At 39.3% G+C, this 19,609-nt stretch overlaps 1 protein-coding gene across 2 annotated transcripts in view; it reads right to left on the bottom strand.

Annotated features, from left to right (window-relative positions):
* Positions 1-19,609, bottom strand: part of LGR5 (leucine rich repeat containing G protein-coupled receptor 5) — a 253,486-nt gene that overhangs the window by 24,874 nt on the left and 209,003 nt on the right. For both annotated transcript variants that reach the window (XM_073651787.1, XM_073651788.1), the window contains 6 exons: positions 19,213-19,284; positions 10,265-10,333; positions 8,559-8,630; positions 7,487-7,558; positions 5,919-5,987; positions 5,757-5,828 (listed from right to left, as the gene is read on the bottom strand). In XM_073651787.1, coding sequence (XP_073507888.1) covers positions 5,757-5,828; positions 5,919-5,987; positions 7,487-7,558; positions 8,559-8,630; positions 10,265-10,333; positions 19,213-19,284 — 426 coding nt within the window. The remainder of the gene's footprint in view (positions 1-5,756; positions 5,829-5,918; positions 5,988-7,486; positions 7,559-8,558; positions 8,631-10,264; positions 10,334-19,212; positions 19,285-19,609) is intronic.

Here is a 19,609-nt window from a genome sequence, read left to right as displayed (position 1 = left end):
ATCAGACGAATACAACTCTACATGCTGTTTATTCTTTCTGAGGTCAAATTCACTTGAATGGCAAGTTTGTTCAGCAAATGAGACCAAATCAGACACGTCTACATTTTTTGGGGGGAACCGATGGCCTGCAAACAAATTGGCATGTGAAAAGACTTATATATTATGAGTACATGTTCTCTCCTCAAAAATTTAAAAAAAAAAAACGAACATGTAGTAGAAACTTGGATGTGAGAAAGAGGCCTTACATACATGTTTCCACGCAGGCAGGCCTGGGAAGCACTGCACAAATGTTTAGGATTGAAATCCAATACAGGCACATCCAAGAAAGGCAATCAAATTACATACAGATGAAGCTCCTCCATGAATAAGAGCTTTCTGTGTTTTATTTCGGCAGCTTCAAAGCAAATTAAATTACCTCTTAAGTGCTTTAATGCTACCTTGCATCATAGAAATTTACTATAGCACGTAAATAAATATCAGTATTGCCAATTAATCACAGTTATGGAGGACTGGACACGTGCCAGATATAACTGAATGCATGTAAGACACATCTGGACTGCTTTATAGTGGACATGTTTGGTGATCACATTGTTGGAGTTGCACTTATTACTTCATTGGATGAGCTCAAGCACATACCTTGGGATTGAGTATTTTATTATTTTATCTTGGCTAATTCAAGACACAATATCCTCCTCAATGAATACATCTTCAATACTGCTAATTACATTTTTATACGCTATTATGTCTACCAGAATGGCAAAGCAGACTAAAATACCACAAACACAAATAATTGTGGCCAATATAAAAGTTAAAAGTCAAACAGAAATTATTTAGGCAAATATCCATCCATCTACACATCGTTCAAACTTCCACTAAGGTTCGAGCACTGATTAAGCCAAACTTCCAGATCACAATGATAGATGACTAAAATTACCAACGGATTCATTTACAAAGGATGTAGCTAAGGTTGTACATAGAAGATAGCGGGGACCAAAGCCAATAAAGAAGAACTTCCACTCCCCATTGTATCCCCATTATGGGCAAAATAGTTCCTAGTGCAGGTTTGTCACCCCATCTCCATACTTTGGAAAGACCCCCATACACATAAGGTTAAACCTGGCAGAACCCACTGATTTAAGCAAGATCGACTGACGGTTTCATGTGTTGGAGGGAGAGAATATCCAGCTGTTAAGATGTTAATGGCTGATACTTTTATTTGTTGAGGAGATAAGCTGCTGTCAGATGATTCTGGTATCAGCTCTCTCACAGAGAAAGAAATCAATGCTCAGCCAAGTCGAGCATTCCCGAGTATAGGGAATTCTGGCAAGATGGCGGTTGGCTAAACAATTGTTTGACTGACAGCTATGTAATACGTATTGGGGCCTTTTAAGGGAAGGTTCACATAGTTATGGCTATAACATGGAAAATATACTGATTTCATTAAGGGATCTACGCTTTGGTTTCTTATATATTCAAACTAGGCAACATTTCAATATTCTTCATTAGAGGATTGAGTAGTAGTATTTTATACCATCTAACTGACAAGGTCAGGGATTATATAACGTATTAGGCTGCAAAACATACTTCTTCCCTGCGGTGGTCAATACCTTTACAAGAGACAGACTTACTCAAAAAATTCTTGCTCTTGCCCACTCTCACTCACTTTTTAACATTTTTGAAGTGCCAAGGGAAGCTGTGTGTACGAAGTAAATGGTTTACAGCTAACTTGAGTGGGTTCTAAACACCAAGCGTCCTCTATGCTACATGTGTATATTATATATGTATACATATATATATGTATATACACACACACACAGATATATATGTATAAGTTGTTAAATTATGGAAATTACAGGATCAATTGACATGTTAATAATGAAGAAATGGAAACAACATTTTCAAAACATTTTGATTTATTCAGTATAAAATATTAGACACCTTGGCATGCTAGCACTTAGGATATTAATGGTTGTTTGAGGAATGTTCTGTCACACTGAATGCACTTGGCAATGCAAACTGTCGATATCCACTGCTAGCAGCTCCCTTCATGGTGCAGAGCAAAACAGCAATAGAGGCTGGAAGGGAGATCTATCCTCTTCAGCGATGAGTCTTGCTTTTGTCTTGGATGCAATGATAGCTGTATATTGGTCAGTAGACCACATGGAGAAACCATGAAGAGGCCTTAGGCTGAGTGCCCACTATGAGTTTTTCAAGTATTTTTGCAGCGGAATTTCCGTAGCGAAAACGCTTAAAAAACGCTTGGTAATACGTGCCCCATGGTCCCCAATGATAATCCGCATGTGCTATGCACATGCTGCGGAAATTTCCGCTGCGGATTATCATTGCGGAAAAATACGCAGCATGTCCATTAATTTTGTGGACACGCAGCGTAATTGCCGCCATTGACTTGCATTGAATCGCACAATATCCGTATGACTACATGTGCACAAGCCGATATTATGCGATTCAATGTGCATATGGTACCCGGGTTTGGAGAAGAGGAGACTCTCATCCAGACTCGGGTACCATAGAACCAGTTAAAAAAAATGTAAACTAAAAAATAAAGATTATACTTACCTTCCGATGGCCCCCGGTCTTTTCTTCGCTGCGTTCGGTCTGTTGTATGGGTCGCGATCGTGTGAAAGGACCTGCCATGACGTCATTTAGTCATGTGACAGAACACACAACCGCCGACATCAGCGGTCTCGTGACCTGTCACATGACTAAATGATGTCATGGAAGTTCCTTTTAGACCATCGCGAACCGTACAAGAGACCGGATGCAGCGGAAAAAACACCGGGGGCCATCGGAAGGTAAGTATAATCTTTATTTTTTACCATTCTTATTCTTTTTTTTTAACTATTACTTGGTGACACTATATAAATCCATGCCGGTTGCATGGATTTATATAGTGTGACCAAGTTGTCAAGCACTTTTCCAAGTGATGCTAAAATCGATTGGAAAAGAGCTTGATAACCCGCATGCAGAAATGCATGTGAAGAACGCTTGACAAACGCTTCTACCTGGCGGGAAACTATTACTTGGTCACACTATATAAATCCATGCCGGTTGCATGGATTTATATAGTGTGACCAAGTTGTCAAGCACTTTTCCAAGTGATGCTAAAATCGATTGGAAAAGAGCTTGATAACCCGCATGCAGAAATGCATGTGAAGAACGCTTGACAAACGCTTCTACCTGGCGGGAAAAATGCATGTAAAAACCGCATGCGTTTTTCCTGCCAGGGAGAAGCGGAAAAAATGTGCAGCATTTCTGCATCGTGGGCACTTAGCCTTAATGAGGGAAAGTCACACCAGTCCTACTCCTGGGATTATGATGTAGGGTGACGTAATATACAGTGGCCAGACCTCTCTAATCTTCATTCCAGGTACACTAATAGCTCAGTTTTACATTGATTCTGGTCATGGAACAAGTGGTACAGATGTTTCTCCAAAGTGTCCCAGTTCTTCAACACAACAACGCCAGGCCACATGTTGCTTGTGCTACTTTAAGCAGCCTGTGTGGCCTAAACATGCTACTATGACCTGCAGCATCTCAAGACTTGTCTCTCATTGACCATATCTGGGTTATGATTTGTTGGCAATTGCAAAGGGAGCTGCCAGTAGTGGAGCTTGATGATGTGTGTCCAAATGCATTCAGCATGACAGAACATTCCTCAGACAACCATTAATAACCTCACTGATAACATGCCAAGGCAAGTAAGTGTGTGTATTTCTGCAGGTAGCGCTCATACTCAACACTGAATAAATCGAGAGGTTTTAAAAATGTTGTTCCCAGTTACTCATCATTAGCATATCATTAATATGTCTATCAATCCTGTGATTTCCATAATTCCACGACTTTTCCTACTTGGTATTGCAATTTCAATGATGAAGAGTGTATATACACACAGCAGGGAACGTCTCGCCATGGAAATAATGATAATAATCTCAATTTTTAAAGCTAATGAAGCGTATTCATATGAGAAGAATATAGTTTTGTGTCTTCTTTTATCTTGTTACAGAAAAGATCAACACTTAAAGTTATTTCCATAAAACTTGACATCTGAGTGCTGGATGAGCATAAGAAGGAGGAACCCTTGATGCATTCATCCAGGCACATATTTTTGTACAAATGTACCCAAGTGTTTATGGACGTAAACTAGGGCAAAACAAACAAACTTCCATCATCAGTGTAATACTGTCTCCAACCTAATAATAGAGAGAGTAAAATAATGAATGTTATAATTATAATAAAGATCTGTGCCTAATAATTTTTTTGACTAGTAAATGCTCCACATTTTTGGCTTTCCGGACATCACAATGTGCTGAACGTTTCTGTAAGGCAGTGTTTGGTTTTTGGAACACTGAACTGGATCTTATTCTTTGCACACATATGGGCGTTACAGACCAAAAACACAACAGGTCTATAAATATAATTTCCCCTCTTTAAAACATAAATGTGTATGGCATATTTGTGGAAAGTTTTACAACACACACAATGGTAATAAAGCAATAAATTGTAATCAGTGTTAATACACCAAAATGCCAAGTGAAGGAACACCACATGTATTCACAGTGATCTAATAGCTGCTGTCATAAATTATTTTTTTTTCTGTGTAGGTTACAGACAAAATAAATTGGCACTCTGGGAGTCTGCAGCTAAGTCATGCATGTCTAATCCTTATCAAATGCTATTTGCACATAATGATATATGCGCCAATTGTGCTCGGGCACTTTATATATAAAGGTTACAGACTGTACAGTGCTTTGATTGATCCTACAAGTTTATATCCTCACGTAGATACAAAAAGGATTTATGCTATTGCCATTGATGTTGCGTAGATAGTATCCAAGAATGGAGTTCAGCTATGGAGACAGGTTGCAGTGCCAGCCAAGTTTCATGTCATCAGCCTGGGAGAACATATTGGGTGACAGGGGGTGTCCAGATTCCTCGGCAGTCCGCAGCTGGGAAGCTTTGTCTTGAGTGAATTTTAATTGCCAATGGTGAATAGCAGAGCTCAGGATGGCATGGTGTACAGAAGAGATCCTTTATGGTGTGCACAGAACACTGTAGCAGTCAGTGGTTTTCATACACAAAGAACTTTGCTCACACACAATATGAGTCGAGTAAATGAGCAGTTCAGGGCTACTATTTTTTTTTCCTCTTTTAATTGCTGGAAAGATAGAACAAACTATGCTCTTTCATGGTTGCTCTCAATATTTCTTGGACCATTCACTACCTTTGAACCGTATCTTAACAAGCACAGACAAATTCCATAAAACAACCCCCTCCCTCTGCTAAGACATTGCATGCACCGAGCTGGGCTAAGGATTTAATGTAGGGCAGCTATTCCAGTACGCTAAAAACTGTTAAATTCCTTTCTAAAGCACACAGATAATCTGCACTGAAATCTGATTCTCCCTCTCCCATAAGAATACTGCACTCCCAGCATGAACTGCCAAATGCAGCACTGTGATCACACCAAGTGTCACATTCATGGCAAACTCTACTTTGATTCCGATGATTTACTGTTTTTATTGGTAGCAAATAATGCTCCTCTAATAGCTGGTTACTGCATATATTTTAATAATCACTTAAATCATGCTTACATTACTTTTATCTCAGCTTCGGGCACATTTTCCTCTGAATAAAACAACAGTTACTTGAGAAGGGGAGGGCGCGGACTTTAACTGTGGTCAAGGAATAATTCATATAGATATCTAGAAAATAATACAGACTTCAGTGGTACTTACAGCATTTGAAGGTTAGGCAACTGGTCACAGATTATGTCTGGAAGACTGACCAGTTGTGCTCCTGTCAAGGTTCTGTGAAAAAAACATTATATTCAAATAAGTACTGGGATATTAATTATACTGGTCATATAATAACTGTGCGGTCAATAATAAATAACTTACAGACTTTCCAGGCTTGTGGTTCCAGTTAGGTCAGGAAACTCTGTAATTTGTGAAGCCCCATTGAGGATCCTTTAAGTAAACGACAGGTATGGCTTTAGGTGAAAATAGATTAAAAAAGGTAATAAAACTTAAATAGTACTTTTTTTTTAAATGATAGGTACTACATAAATGTAGCAGATCGGTAGGGTCCAAGTCCTAAGACTCCCCTGATTGCTGAAAGGATGCTCAGCAGTGTCGTGCTCAGAGCACAGAGCTTCTGGCTGACGGCATGCACACAGTGAAGTGCACGATCAATGGAAAGTCTTAAGAGTCTGTACATAGACTGGAATAGAATATTTTCTATTGAGCCTGTATATTGCGCTCTGCTTGCACTAAGCCAGAAGCTCAGAAAACTAATCTACTATAGTAACTATTTAAAAAAAATAAATGCAAATTAAATGAAAGGCACGCTTTAAAATAACAGTACAACATGAACATTTACAAAGATGATGCATAAATGAACATATTAAATAAGCTGGGTCCAAACAGATGAAGTTTCTGTTGGTCTGTACATATTGCAAGTTCAGGTCATCCTGTTTGTAGGCATTTCTCTTAATGATGTGTTAAAGGGAGAATACAATGTTGAAAATGGCATCCTATGCCAGGGTGTTATAGCTTAGGAGGAGCTGATCAGATTGATATACATTTTAGTGGGAAAAGTTTCAGCAAAACTCGCATTTTAATCATTAAAATCTCTGGTGCTTATATGTATAACTCAAGTGGGCAGTCTTATTCAGTGATTGACAGTCCTCCCTGTTTGACTGTGCATGTAGAGATAGCAGGCAGTCTCTGAATACGATGAACACTGGGCTTGTATGGAAACACCAGGAATATCAATGAATAAAACAAAAGTTATACTGAATATTTTCCCACAAACCGATACATTGTAATGCTGGGCTTTTCCTTCTCTATGCTTGGCGTTCACAGATTGGACTGCATGTATAATGTGACAGATTACCTTTAAAGATAAAATGAATGATGGAAGACACATTTATAAAAATCATCTCTCTTGTAAAAAATTGCATATTTCCAATTCACAATGCAGAACAATGTAGTATGGGCTTGAACAAATTCCCTCTGTGAATCCTATACGTCACAGGTTGACCCGAGTATACATAAAAGGGATGACAGATAAAGTTTGAATCCTCTCTATTACATTTGTTCAACTCTCAGAAATTAATAAACAAGTGAAGAAAAGTAAAGAACATGGCTGTTTTGCCTTCTGTCGTGTATTGTGGCAAGTCTGTGTGTTTGGACATATAACAGACTTGCAGAAACATAAAAGTATGTCATGGACAAAATATAAACACTCTTCAGTATCTGGCATAATATTCTATCAACGTGAATGAGTGAGTTTGACATTCCAAAGAAAATAGGATTTTTTGAGAGTAAACCAGTAGAAAATAATTATTCCATAGTTCTCTACACAGTCACCCTGATTACGTGGAAAGGACTTGGCGATAAACTGAGCATCCACGACAGACTCAAATGTCAGCTATTCTGAATTATTTAACCTCCTAACAACTCACAGAGTCCGGAGCTCCGGCAAGTGCTGAAATGCAGATCGCCCAACATGCTGAATAGGGTTGTCGAAGAAGTGGCTGCAAGAAACAGAATAAGAAATCATCATACAATTAACACAACAAACATGAACGATACAGTGATGTGAATGTATCACACAATGATCACAGTGGTATAGCACATAAGTGACATATGCAATAACAAACTGTAATACACATACTATCATGTAGCCAATATATTTCTCATTTATTTTTCTGTAACTGCAAGAGTTAAGTGATATAATTTGAGTGTTCTGAGTTTTCTGACCTTGGGGTTGTGCTTTTCAACATTGTGTGCTGCTCTGCATCTGAATTACAATTGTCTTCTTTGATTTACCAGCATTGTGAACTGTTTTATGTCTTGCTCAATTGCCTAATCATTCCAGTGTGGAATGTGGTTTTGGTTATAGGATTATACAGCCACACTGTGGTGCATTTTGTTTTTTCTTTAAATGGCCCTTACGTTCTGAAACAATCGTCTCAGTGCAATCCATGTGTAGCACAAAGCCTGCATCTAATGTGATTATGTTGAGCTGGAATATGTCAATTTTGTTTCCTACGTTGTTTTTTCAATATTCACGTTTTTTTTATCCCTGTGTGGAAATGACTGCTGTCTAAATGGCTCCATGTTCTACATCCTCCTTTGCATTCTTTACATGTGGTTCGTGGCCATAAGGTACATGCAGAAATATGCAGGCAATCCTGGTAATAGCATGGCATATATACTATGGACCTAAAAGAACTTGGATATTGAAATTTGAGCTCATTTGATATTTTACTACCTTCTTAAATACTCTTCAGTTCTATTAACTATTTGTCAATGATATGAACAATATCATCATTTTCATTTAGGACAGTATGGTAAGTGTATGGCACACCTTAAAAGCTACATTGGTATGTTTTGTTAATGCTTTCATCAAATTTACAACAAGTACAATAATTTTGTGTTACTTTTTGTATTTGTTCATATGTTTGTTAGCTTCCATTGTTGTATTACTCTTTTAGAAACTTGTAATGCTAAGTATCACATTAGAATACTTACATTGTAATAAGTGAAGGGTTCCCAATAAATGCATGCTCAGGGATAGATCTGATATTGTTGCTATGGAATGCCCTGCAAGAAGAAACACAAGAAAAAGTCTTGTAAAGAATAATCATAGTCAATGATATTAGCAAAGGCAAGACCACCGGTTTCATGAAGTTATTCAGGAAGGATCACATTTTATGTCTTCACTTTCTTCTCACCATGCCAATAGAACTACACAGTAAATGAACATGTCCATATTATTATTGTGACGCTAATCTTCAAAGACATGTCTGCTGAATGCCAAACAATTCTTTCATTTATCTATCTAAATATCATACATGTCCGTCCCTTGGTATAGTTTTTTATTTAGCTCAGGAGCCTTTTAATTACCCTATGAGTGATATTTAGGCTAACAGAGTGGGTGCCCGATTCACAGGGTGGCTACAGAGAGTGGGTAGAGTGTCTCTTGATCTGGAGGGCTTCGCATGTCCATGTACGAGTATTAATAAGATCAGTGTATCGTTTCATTTCCTCTGTGGTGCAGCTGCAGGTGTATTGGACACCAGCTGCCAAAAATAAGTCTCCAAAACCGAAAATCTCTTCAACATAAGTGAGGAACTTCTGTTTTTGATAATTGGATCAAATACACAATATCAGGCTAGAGCCACATGACCGTTTTTCTCTCATCCAAGAAAAATCGATCAGATTATGTTAATCATACTCTGATCACAGTGAGGTCAGAGTGTGATCCTATTTTCTCAGATGTGGAGAATAATAAAAATATTTTTTCCATCTTCCGCATTCAGTCTGTCTGTGTAAATCGGACCGCACTCGGATGTTATCCGAGTACGGTCTGATTTTGTCACTGGACCCATAGACTTGAATGGCCAAGTGTGTTCGGAGGCAAATCGGGCAAGCTATAATTTTTTTTTCTTGGGCCACTTGGTATGAAGAAAAAAAATTGGACATGTTAGGGTCTTCACTGAATAACATAGGGACGAGTGCTATTTGTCAAAACAACGGACAGCACTCATCCAATTTTTACAGTCATGAGCACAAGCTCTAAAATGAATTGCACAGCAAGACTGCTTATACTACAGGACACAACAGGAATATCCTGTGAGAAGACAGTAACAAATAAAAAGTATGGGATGCAATGCATGTTATATGCTATTAAATAATAGACTTACTACAGATTCATTTTGCATGGTAATAAAAGAAACAGCAACATCGTAAAAATACACTAGCACATTTTTTATACGCTAACAGATCTCTTGGTATTCTGAAACACAAGTCTCGTTTTTGTCCTCCTTCATGGTTATTTGGTTAATATTCATCTACATAACTCATATTCAACCAGAAATAGTGATCTGAAAGAGTTTCTTCCTAATACAGCATTGGATATCATATCATCGAAAACATAGTCCCTTAGTCAAGATTAAAATTAATCCCCTTTTTAAGTGAAGCTCAAAACCTCCACTTGGTGCCTCCATGGTATTTTGCACTTTGCATGCCAACACTGCAGCACTTCCACATTACCAACTGGTCATGTGCTCCTTCTCTACAGGGTCCCCACAGCATTTGCAGGGGTTGGTATGTATGCCTTTATATTTATTTGATGAAAACTAAATAATTAATGTTATGTCACTTGCGAAAATGTTATGATTTATCTGACAGCATTTAGTCGGCACACGTTCTGTAAATACAGCACAATTACTTACAGCTCTTTAAGGTTCCTGAGGGTTTTGATAGCAGCAGGAAACTCATCTAGATTGTTGTAGTTCAGATCTCTAAAATTCAAGAGAAAAAACACCTTGACACGTAATCCCAGCAGAGGGCGCATCAATGCCAACAATTCCCCAGCAGAACACAACCAGTGCTTACACATGCTCGTAAGGAAAAGCTGAACCATCCCAACCAGGAGCCTGAGCGCTCTACCATACACTTATATTCAGCCAGTGAGTAAACTGTGAATACGCATTCTGATTTGTACCATAGCTAAAACCCAACAAAGGAAACTAAAAACCGATTGATGTTACAAACACAAAACCTGCCATTCCACTGCCACACTGGGCTGAAGACAACACGTCCTTTTATGACATCTGGCAGTTTCCCTTACCGTATCGCCAGCTAAATCGCCATACAAATCAATGCCCACACACCATCTATCATGAATAGCGGTAGTGTACTTAGGATGAGGACTCTGATGTTAATCCCCTTAATGTCCCTGTGACAAGGGTGAAGTGAACTGCCAGATGACAGGACAGGAAATGTTACCATGCTGTTATTGGAGTAGTGGAGGTACACACTACAAACCAGTAACTGAACTCAATGACAGTGTATATCCATACAGGGGTACAGTAGTGACATTTCACGTCTTTAACATTTTATAAGGCGTTCCTACATAATATTTTCAGTTTTCTTAAATTCATAGCTTTCAGATTTTTTTTTAGAGTTTAACTGAATGGAAAAAAAAACATGCACTGTATTCATTTTTAGGACACAATATGCACAGTATGTCTGTAAATTGTAATAACACAAAATACAAGGTAGTAAGGAGTTAATTATATGTATGGCACAATACCAGTGAGGTCCCCCTCTGCCTGAGAGTATTTTTTTAGATCTGATGTTTTTGATGTGCCCATTTTGAGCTTGTGTGGTACAGGGAGCACAGATCAGTCTATAGCTAAATGAAAGGCCTTTCCCTAGAAACTGCAATCTTCTTTTTATCACTATATTATTTACTAGGGAGGAAACTACACTTCATCTCTGGATTTAAGAGCTATGTTATTATAAACACAGTTAAAAAATCACTTTTCAGAGTCTGTAGGAGGCTTTTATGTGCATAATCCTTCTAAAAGAAAACGCTACTGCTGGGAACATGCTGCCAAAAAAACAAAAAATATGTACTTTGTTTAAGCCTTTCTAAGCTGGCTGGTGCCACTTTAGAGTTAAAGACAGTCCAATTATTTCAGGAGACAAAGTCATTTCCACTTCCACCTTGCCTAGTTCAGATTAGAACAGGACAATGTTTGATAACCCTATAAATATCTTGCCAGAGAACAGAACATGACTGTGAACAGTGACTACCTGAGCGAGCATTTTACTTTTTTATACAAAGGAGGAGATTCTACAAATTACATGTGACTGGTTAATGCAAAAAAGGGGCTATTTTTTGGAAAATTCAATGTCATCTGTAATAGAATGTGTCCCCTGTTCTCGCTCTAAGATGTACATTCTGTCATGGTGGTCTTGTGGGTGCAGCTAGTGCACCCATGAGATGTATTGTACAGTCATGCTTCTGCCTCAACTGCTGGGATCAGAGATAACTCTGATCCAGACAGGTTAACACATGAAAGGCCACAATCAATAGCAACTGCAGTATCTCAATAGTCAAACAGCTCCCCTGCCACAAAATCTTTCCTCAATGCGTCCGCTTTGCTGATGGAGAGCCAGAAGCCTAATAATTATCTCCAGGTCTGCCATCTTAGCTCACCAATGGCTCTTAAAACATGGCAACATAAAAACGAATTGTTCGTTTTTTTTTAATTAAAAAAGAATACTGTGCAAAAGTTGTAAAACTTTTAAAGTAGTAGCAAAACAAATCTAATTTGATAGCCTCATAATCATATTAACCCACAGCATACCATATCATTTAATCTGCACAATAAAAGTAAAAATGAAACCCAAAAAATAAATGTTATAAAATGCAGAATTGATGTTTCATTTCTTTTCTTCCTCTCAAAAAATTAATGAGTTTTCAATACATTTTGGAAGGAGTAAATCCTTCATGACTGGGCAACTTTCAGTTTTTGCTTTTTCCTCTCCTTTTTTCCATGAGCTATAACTTTTTTAATTTTTCAGTCGACATAGCTGTATGGATGCTTGTTTTTTACAGGATGACTTGTAGTTTTGAATGACATCATATAGTTTCGAATTTTAATGTACTGAAAAATGGGTTAAAAATTCCAAATGTAGTGAAATGGTGGACAGCATTCAAGGTGCAGTGAAAATGACCTGGCAAAATGATTCTTCAGGTAATTACGACCACAGCGATACCAAACGTTTAAGGTTTCTTTTTATTTTTTGCTGATTAAAAAAAATTCTAAAATTCTTAAAAATAAAATTTGGCTTGCGTTTCAATTTTCTGAAACCAGCAACTTTTTATTTTTCCATCGATGGACCTTTGTGAAAGCTTGTTTTTGTTTTATTTACCAAGCTGACATTTTTACTTTTCTGGGGAAAATACAATGTTTTAATTGTCTTTTACTGCATTTTTTGAGGGAAGTGAAGCAACTGAAAACGGCAATTTTAATTAATTTTACTCACTTATATAACACCATTTATTCTACAGCGCTATACAGACAATATCAGCACTGTCCCCATTGGGGCTCACAATCTACATTCCCTATCAGTATGTCTTTGGAGTGTGGGAGGAAACTGGAGAACCCGGAGGAAACCCACACAAACACTGGGAGAACATACAAACTCCTTATAGATGTTGTCCTTGGTGGAATTTGAATCCAGGACGACAATGTTGCAAAGCTACAGTGCTAACCACTGAGCCACTGTGCTGGTGTTTGTTTTTTTCATGTTTAACATACAGTTTAATTTATTTTATATATTAATAGAGTAAACATTTTCAGGCTTGACAATACAAGATGTTTATTTTTCTTTCTTTGTGTTTTAACTGGAAAACGGGAAGTGATTTTTATTTTTAGAAATATATATACTGTATGCATATATACACTGCTCAAAAAAATAAAGGGAACACTCAAATAACACATCCTAGATCTGAATGAATGAAATATTCTCATTGAATACGTTGTTCTGTACAAAGTTGAATGTGCTGACAACAAAATCACACAAAAATCATCAATGGAAATCAAATTTATTAACCAATGGAGGCCTGGATTTGGAGTCACCCCCAAAATTAAAGTGGAAAAACACACTACAGGCTGATCCAACTTTGATGTAATGTCCTTAAGACAAGTCAAAGTGAGGCTCAGTATTGTGTGTGGCCTCCACGTGCCTGTATGACCTCCCTACGATGCCTGGGCATGCTCCTGATGAGGTTGCGGATGGTCTCCTGTGGGATCTCCTCCTAGACCTGGACTAAAGCATCCACCAACTCCTGGACAGTCTGTGGTGCAACGTGACGTTGGTGGATGGAGCGAGACATGATGTCCCAGATGTGCTCAATCGGATTCAGGTCTGCGGAACGGGCGAGCCAGTCCATAGATTCAATGTCTTCATCTTGCAGGAACTGCTGACACACTTCAGCCACATGAGATCTGGCATAGTCCTGCATTAGGAGGAACCCAGGGCCAACCGCACCAGCATATGGTCTCACAAGGTGTCTGAGGATCTCATCTCGGTACCTAATGGCAGTCAGGCTACCTCTGGCGAGCACATGGAGGGCCGTGCATCCCTCCAAAGAAATGCCACCCCACACCATTACTGACCCACTGCCAAACCGGTCATGCTGAAGGATGCTGCAGGCAGCAGATCGCTCTCCACGGCGTCTCCAGACTCTGTCACGTCTGTCACATGTGCTCAGTGTGAACCTGCTTTCATCTGTGAAGAGCACAGGGCGCCAGTGGTGACTTTGCGAATCCTGGTGTTCTGTGGCAAATGCCAAGCGTCCTGCACAGTGTTGGGCTGTGAGCACAACCCCCATCTGTGGACGTCGGGCCCTCATACCACCCTCATGGAGTCTGTTTCTAACCATTTGTGCAGACACATGCACATTTGTGGCCTGCTGGAGGTCATTTTGCAGGGCTCTGGCAGTGCTCCTCCTGTTCCTCCTTGCACAAAGGCGGAGGTAGCGGTCCTGCTGCTGGGTTGTTTCCCTCCTACGGCCCCCTCCACGTCTTCAGGTGTACTGGCCTGTCTCTTGGTAGCGCCTCCAGCCTCTGGACACTATGCTGACAGACACAGAAAACCTTCTTGTCACAGCTCTCATTGATGTGCCATCCTGGATGAGCTGCACTACCTGAGCAACTTCTGTGGGTTGTAGAGTCCGTCTCATGCTACTACGAGTGTGAAAGCACAACCAACATTCAAAACATCAGTCAGAAAGCATTGGTACTGAGATGTGGTCTGTTGTCCCCACCTGCAGAACCACTCCTTTATTGAGTGTGTCTTGATAATTGCCAATAATTTCCATCTAATCTTGAAGCTCATCAAGAGAATGCCAAGAGTGTGCAAAGCAGTCATCAAAGCAAAAGGTGGCTACTTTGAAGAACCTAGAATATAAGACATATTTTCAGTGGTTTCACACTTTTTTGTTAAGTATATAATTCCACAAGTGTTAATTCATAGTTTTGATGCCTTCAGTGTAAATGTACAATTTTCAAAGTCATGAAAATACAGAAAAATCTTTAAATGTGAAGGTGTGTCCAAACTTTTGGTCTGTACTGTATATATATACATTATTATGATTTTTTTTTACATTTTTTAGTCTCCTTAGGGAACTTGAACCTTGAACCTGCAACCATTTGATTGCTTACACTATATAACGTGATACAGTTACATACATGTTCTCCTATGAAGCAATATAGTTAAACAGATGTCCTCCTATTCATAGGAGAACTAACATACTGGCGATGGGGGTTTTCAACAAGCCCTTAGCTGTCAGTCTCCAGGTGGCAGCAAAATACCCATGGTTCCTTTGTCCCCATGGTTACATGTAAATGAGCTGTTAAGATCTATGGGCCGGACCCTGATCTGCATGAGAATCTGCCTCCAGAGATTATTTTAGATGAAAGGGGAGTTACCCTTTCACTGCAGAGCTGTGTTTGATTATAACTGACGCATCTGCAGGTTCCTCTCAGCTTCCATCTCACAGGTAGTCAGCATTACAATATTGATGCAGTACAGCAGCTCTACTGTTCTGTGTTAGTTATTTCACACACTGATAACTCCCCCTTTCATTTACAATAAGCTCTGGAGGCAGATTCTCATGCAGATCAGTGTCCAGCCCATAGATCTTAACAGCACATGGGCAGCACGGTGGTTCAGTGGTTAGCACCGCAGTCTTGAAGCGCTGGGGTCCTGGGTTCAAATCCCACCAAGGACAACATCTGCAAGGAGTTTGCATGTTTTCCCCGTGTTTGCATGGGTTTCCTCCGGGTTCTCCGGTTTCCTCCCACGCTCCAAAGTCATACTGATAGGGAATTTAGATTGTGAGTCCCAATGGGGTCAGTGATGATGATATCTGTAAACCACTGTGGAATTAATGGTGCTATATAAGTGAGTAAAATAAATAAATTTACATACAAAACATGGCTTTCTCTGGAATAAAACATCAAATCGCAGATATGAAGGTATCACTTTATTCAACTTCCTATGACCTATATACCCATATAGATGGTTTAGGAGGGTTGATCCTAATGACAGATTCCCTTTAACCCCTTCATGACCTTCAGATTTTCCATTTTTGCGCTTTCATTTTTTCCTCCCCTTATTCCAAGAGCCATAATTTTTTTATTTTTCTGTCCCCATGGCCATATGTCGGCTTGTTGTTTGAGGCACAATTTGTACTTTTGAATTATACCATCCATTTTATCATGTGTTGCACTGGAAAGTGGGGAAAAAAATCCAAGTGCGATGAAATTGCAAAAAAAAGTGCAATTCCACAAGAGTTTTTTGTTTTTTTATTTACGTTGTTTATTATATGGTAAAACTGACCTGGCAATATGATTCTGATTCCCCAGGTCAGTACCAATACGCAGATAACAAACAAGTATAGGTTTTTCTTAATTTACGTGGTGAAAAAAATTCCGAAATTTGTAAGAAAAAAAAATTTAGCCATTTTCTGAGACCCGTTTTCATTTTTTGGGATCAGGGGCTGGGTGATGGCTTATTTTTTGCGCTGAAATTTTAATTGATAATATTTTGGGGTTGATACAATGTTTTGATTGCCTGTTTTTGCATTTTATTGTGATGTTTTGGCAGCCAAAAAACAGTAACTCTTGCGTTTTGATTTTTCTCGTTACACAACGTACCGATTGGATTAATTAATTTAATATTTTGACAGATCAGACTTCTACGAACGGACACAAATATGTGTATTTTTTTTAATTGTTTTATTTTTAATGGGGCAAAAGGTCGGTGATTTGAACTTTTGTGTTTTTTTTTTTTTTCAGATTTTTAAAAACTTAATTTTAAACTATTTATTGAATTTAATAGACCAGCTAGGAGACTTAAAGCTGTGATCATTCAATCACCTGTGCTATACATAGCAGTGCTATATATAACAGAAATAGTGATCTATGAACGCCAGACCCGGGCCGGTGTTCACAGGCAGATTGTAATGACAGGTACGGGGGTCATCAGCAGGCCCCTGGCTTTCATGACAACCCATCGGTGCCTCGCGATCACGTGACAGGGTCGTCGATGGGCAGGATGAATGACATTCTTCTGTCCAGCATGTGTTAAATCCCGCTATCAGTGATTGACAGCGGGATTTAACTGGTTCACAGCCGCGGGAGGACCACTGCTCCACCTGTGGCTGATAAAAGCACATGATAAATGATTACAAGCCCACATCCAAGGCAAGGACACAACCTTTGACGTAAATATACATCAAAAGTCGTTAAGGGGTTAATATGTAAAGCATCCCATTTCATTTAAAATAAGCTCTGGAGGCAGATTCTCAGGGAGACCTGTGTCTGCCCATAGATCTTAACAGCTCATACACATAAGAAACATGTGGATCTCTCTGGAATAAGACATCGGATTGCAGATATCAACGTATCGTTTTATTCTGCTTCCTATGAAATGCATGCCCATGAAGGTGGCTTAAGAGGCTTGATCCTTCTGGCAAATTCCCTTTAACAGGTTCATTTATCTTAGGGTGGGACTGAAGAAAAGTTAAACACCTACTACTTCGCTTTGCTATATAAATAAAAAAAAACAACTGATTACTAAATGTCTCCTTACTGGGACTCTGAGTTAGGCTAAGTGCCCACAATGCAGAAATGCTCAGGATTTTTCCTGAGCGTTTCTGCATCTCCCTGGCAGAAAAAACGCATGCGGATTGTACATGCGGATTGTACATGCGTTTTCCTGCCAGGGTCAAGCGGATGTGAAGCGTTCTTCACATGCATTTCCGCATGCGGGTTGACAAGCGCTTTCCAAGCGATTTTAGCATCACTTGGAAAGTGCTTGACAACTTGGTCACACTATATAAATCCATGCAAACGGCATGGATTTATATAGTGTGACCGTAAAGAATGGTAAAAAATAAATCTATACTTACCTTCTGATGGCCCCCGGAGTCTTAATTCGATGTGTCTCGGCTTGCTGGCAGCTCGCAGTACACTGAAGGACCTGCAGTCAAGCCAAGACAAGCACACTGGGGGCCATCAGAAGGTAAACATAATATTTATTTTTTATTTTATTCTTTTTTTTACAGGTTCTATGGTACCCGGGTCCGGAGGAGAGTCTCCTCTTCTCCAGACCCGGGTACCATCCGCACATTGAAACGCATGGATTCCGCATGTAGATATGTAGTGATGCGTAATCCATGCGTTCCAATGCAAGTCAATGGCGGTGAAAACGCAGCGCTTCCGCAAAATAATTGGTAGTGCTGCGTTTTTTTCCGCAATGATAACCCGCAGCAGAAACTTCCGCAGCATGTGCGCAGCACATGCGGATTATCATTGGGGAACATGGCAGACCTTCTACCATGCGTTTTTTAAGTGTTTCTGCAGCGGAATTGCCGCTATGGAAAGGCTTAAAAAACGCATCGTGGGCACACAGCCTTATCCTTTTTTTACCCAGTGAATCCTTCTATAAAGTAGAAAGTAGAGAGGAAATGTAGAGTGAAGAATTACTTTATTTTGCATAAAGTAATTTCAACATGCACACAATCAAAACTAAAAGAGTTGTGTAACCCCCATGTTACACTAACCTATAGGTCACATGCCAAAGCCGGCATAGCATGAAAAGTTTAGGTATATCAGAGGCAGCACCCATAGGTGTTGTGAGTACGTGGGTAGCATATTTCTCAGACTATGGTCATTAACATTCATAACAGGTGTCATGAACCAAAGCCTTCTGCTTTATCACGTGCATTGTGTATTAGCTCCAATGGAGAGAGTATAGCATTCCCTTTTTCCCAAATGAACATTGTCATGCTGGTCATGCAAGAATACAGGTTTACTGCTGTATGAAAAGTTGTTTCCTCCCATGGTTGTCTATGGGAGATAGTTTAAAGTGTATGGGGGAAAGCCAACTAAGTTTTGTCATGACCCTGATGGAGACTTTTAATGGTGAACACACCTTTAAAGAAATTGTCCAGGATTAGAAAAAATGTATCTATTTGTAAGCGATGAGCTGCAACACAGGACAGAGCCCATGGGCAGATGGCAGAGCCTTCTTTCTAATTCTGGGCAACCCCTTGAAGCATAAAGGTACAGAAATCTAGAAAATCTTCTACTTCAGCTTCTCACTGGTCTCCTTTAGCATGAGCTCAGAAATGGTTCAGTCATTGTTAATAGATACAGAATTTGTTTTATACAGTCATCATATGAACAATAGCACTAAACACTCGGCAATTAGGCAAGCCAAAAAGCATGTTTGGCTTTTGAGCTATTTTTATTCTTTTTAGAATATCAATGAAAACAGTGAAAGGACTGAAACAAATAAGAGGTCAACTCACAAAGTCTCCAGACTGTGGAGCCCGTCAAAGCATTTCTTTCCCAGGGAGTCGATCCTATTGTTATGGAGATGTCTGCAGGGGAACATTAAAAGCACAGTCAGGATAGCATGCTGCGCACAGTGAACCTATGCAAACGTCTTCAATGGAAGCTTCTAAAGAAACGTGTTTTCAACCATGCACTTATTGTATACAAGTCAAGCACTGCCAAAGAATTTATTGGAGGGCATGCTCCTCAGGCTTTCACTTTCCTCCTTCAAAAAGATTGGCAGCTGTTGTAGAGTAAAGAATAAGTTGAAGATGTGCTGTACTGCTTCTTCTATACACCTCCGTATTTTGCCATACAAATATGTAGATCGCATCCTGTATAATAAAACACTGCACAATCCATAGGTCTTGT

The sequence above is a fragment of the Phyllobates terribilis genome, unplaced genomic scaffold (genome assembly GCF_046119375.1).
Source record: "Phyllobates terribilis strain yellow unplaced genomic scaffold, ASM4611937v1 Scaffold_11__3_contigs__length_659146591, whole genome shotgun sequence".
Taxonomy (NCBI): Eukaryota; Metazoa; Chordata; class Amphibia; order Anura; family Dendrobatidae; genus Phyllobates; species Phyllobates terribilis.
Note: the sequence above shows the minus strand (reverse complement) of the source record. Positions and strands in the feature narration are given on the sequence as shown.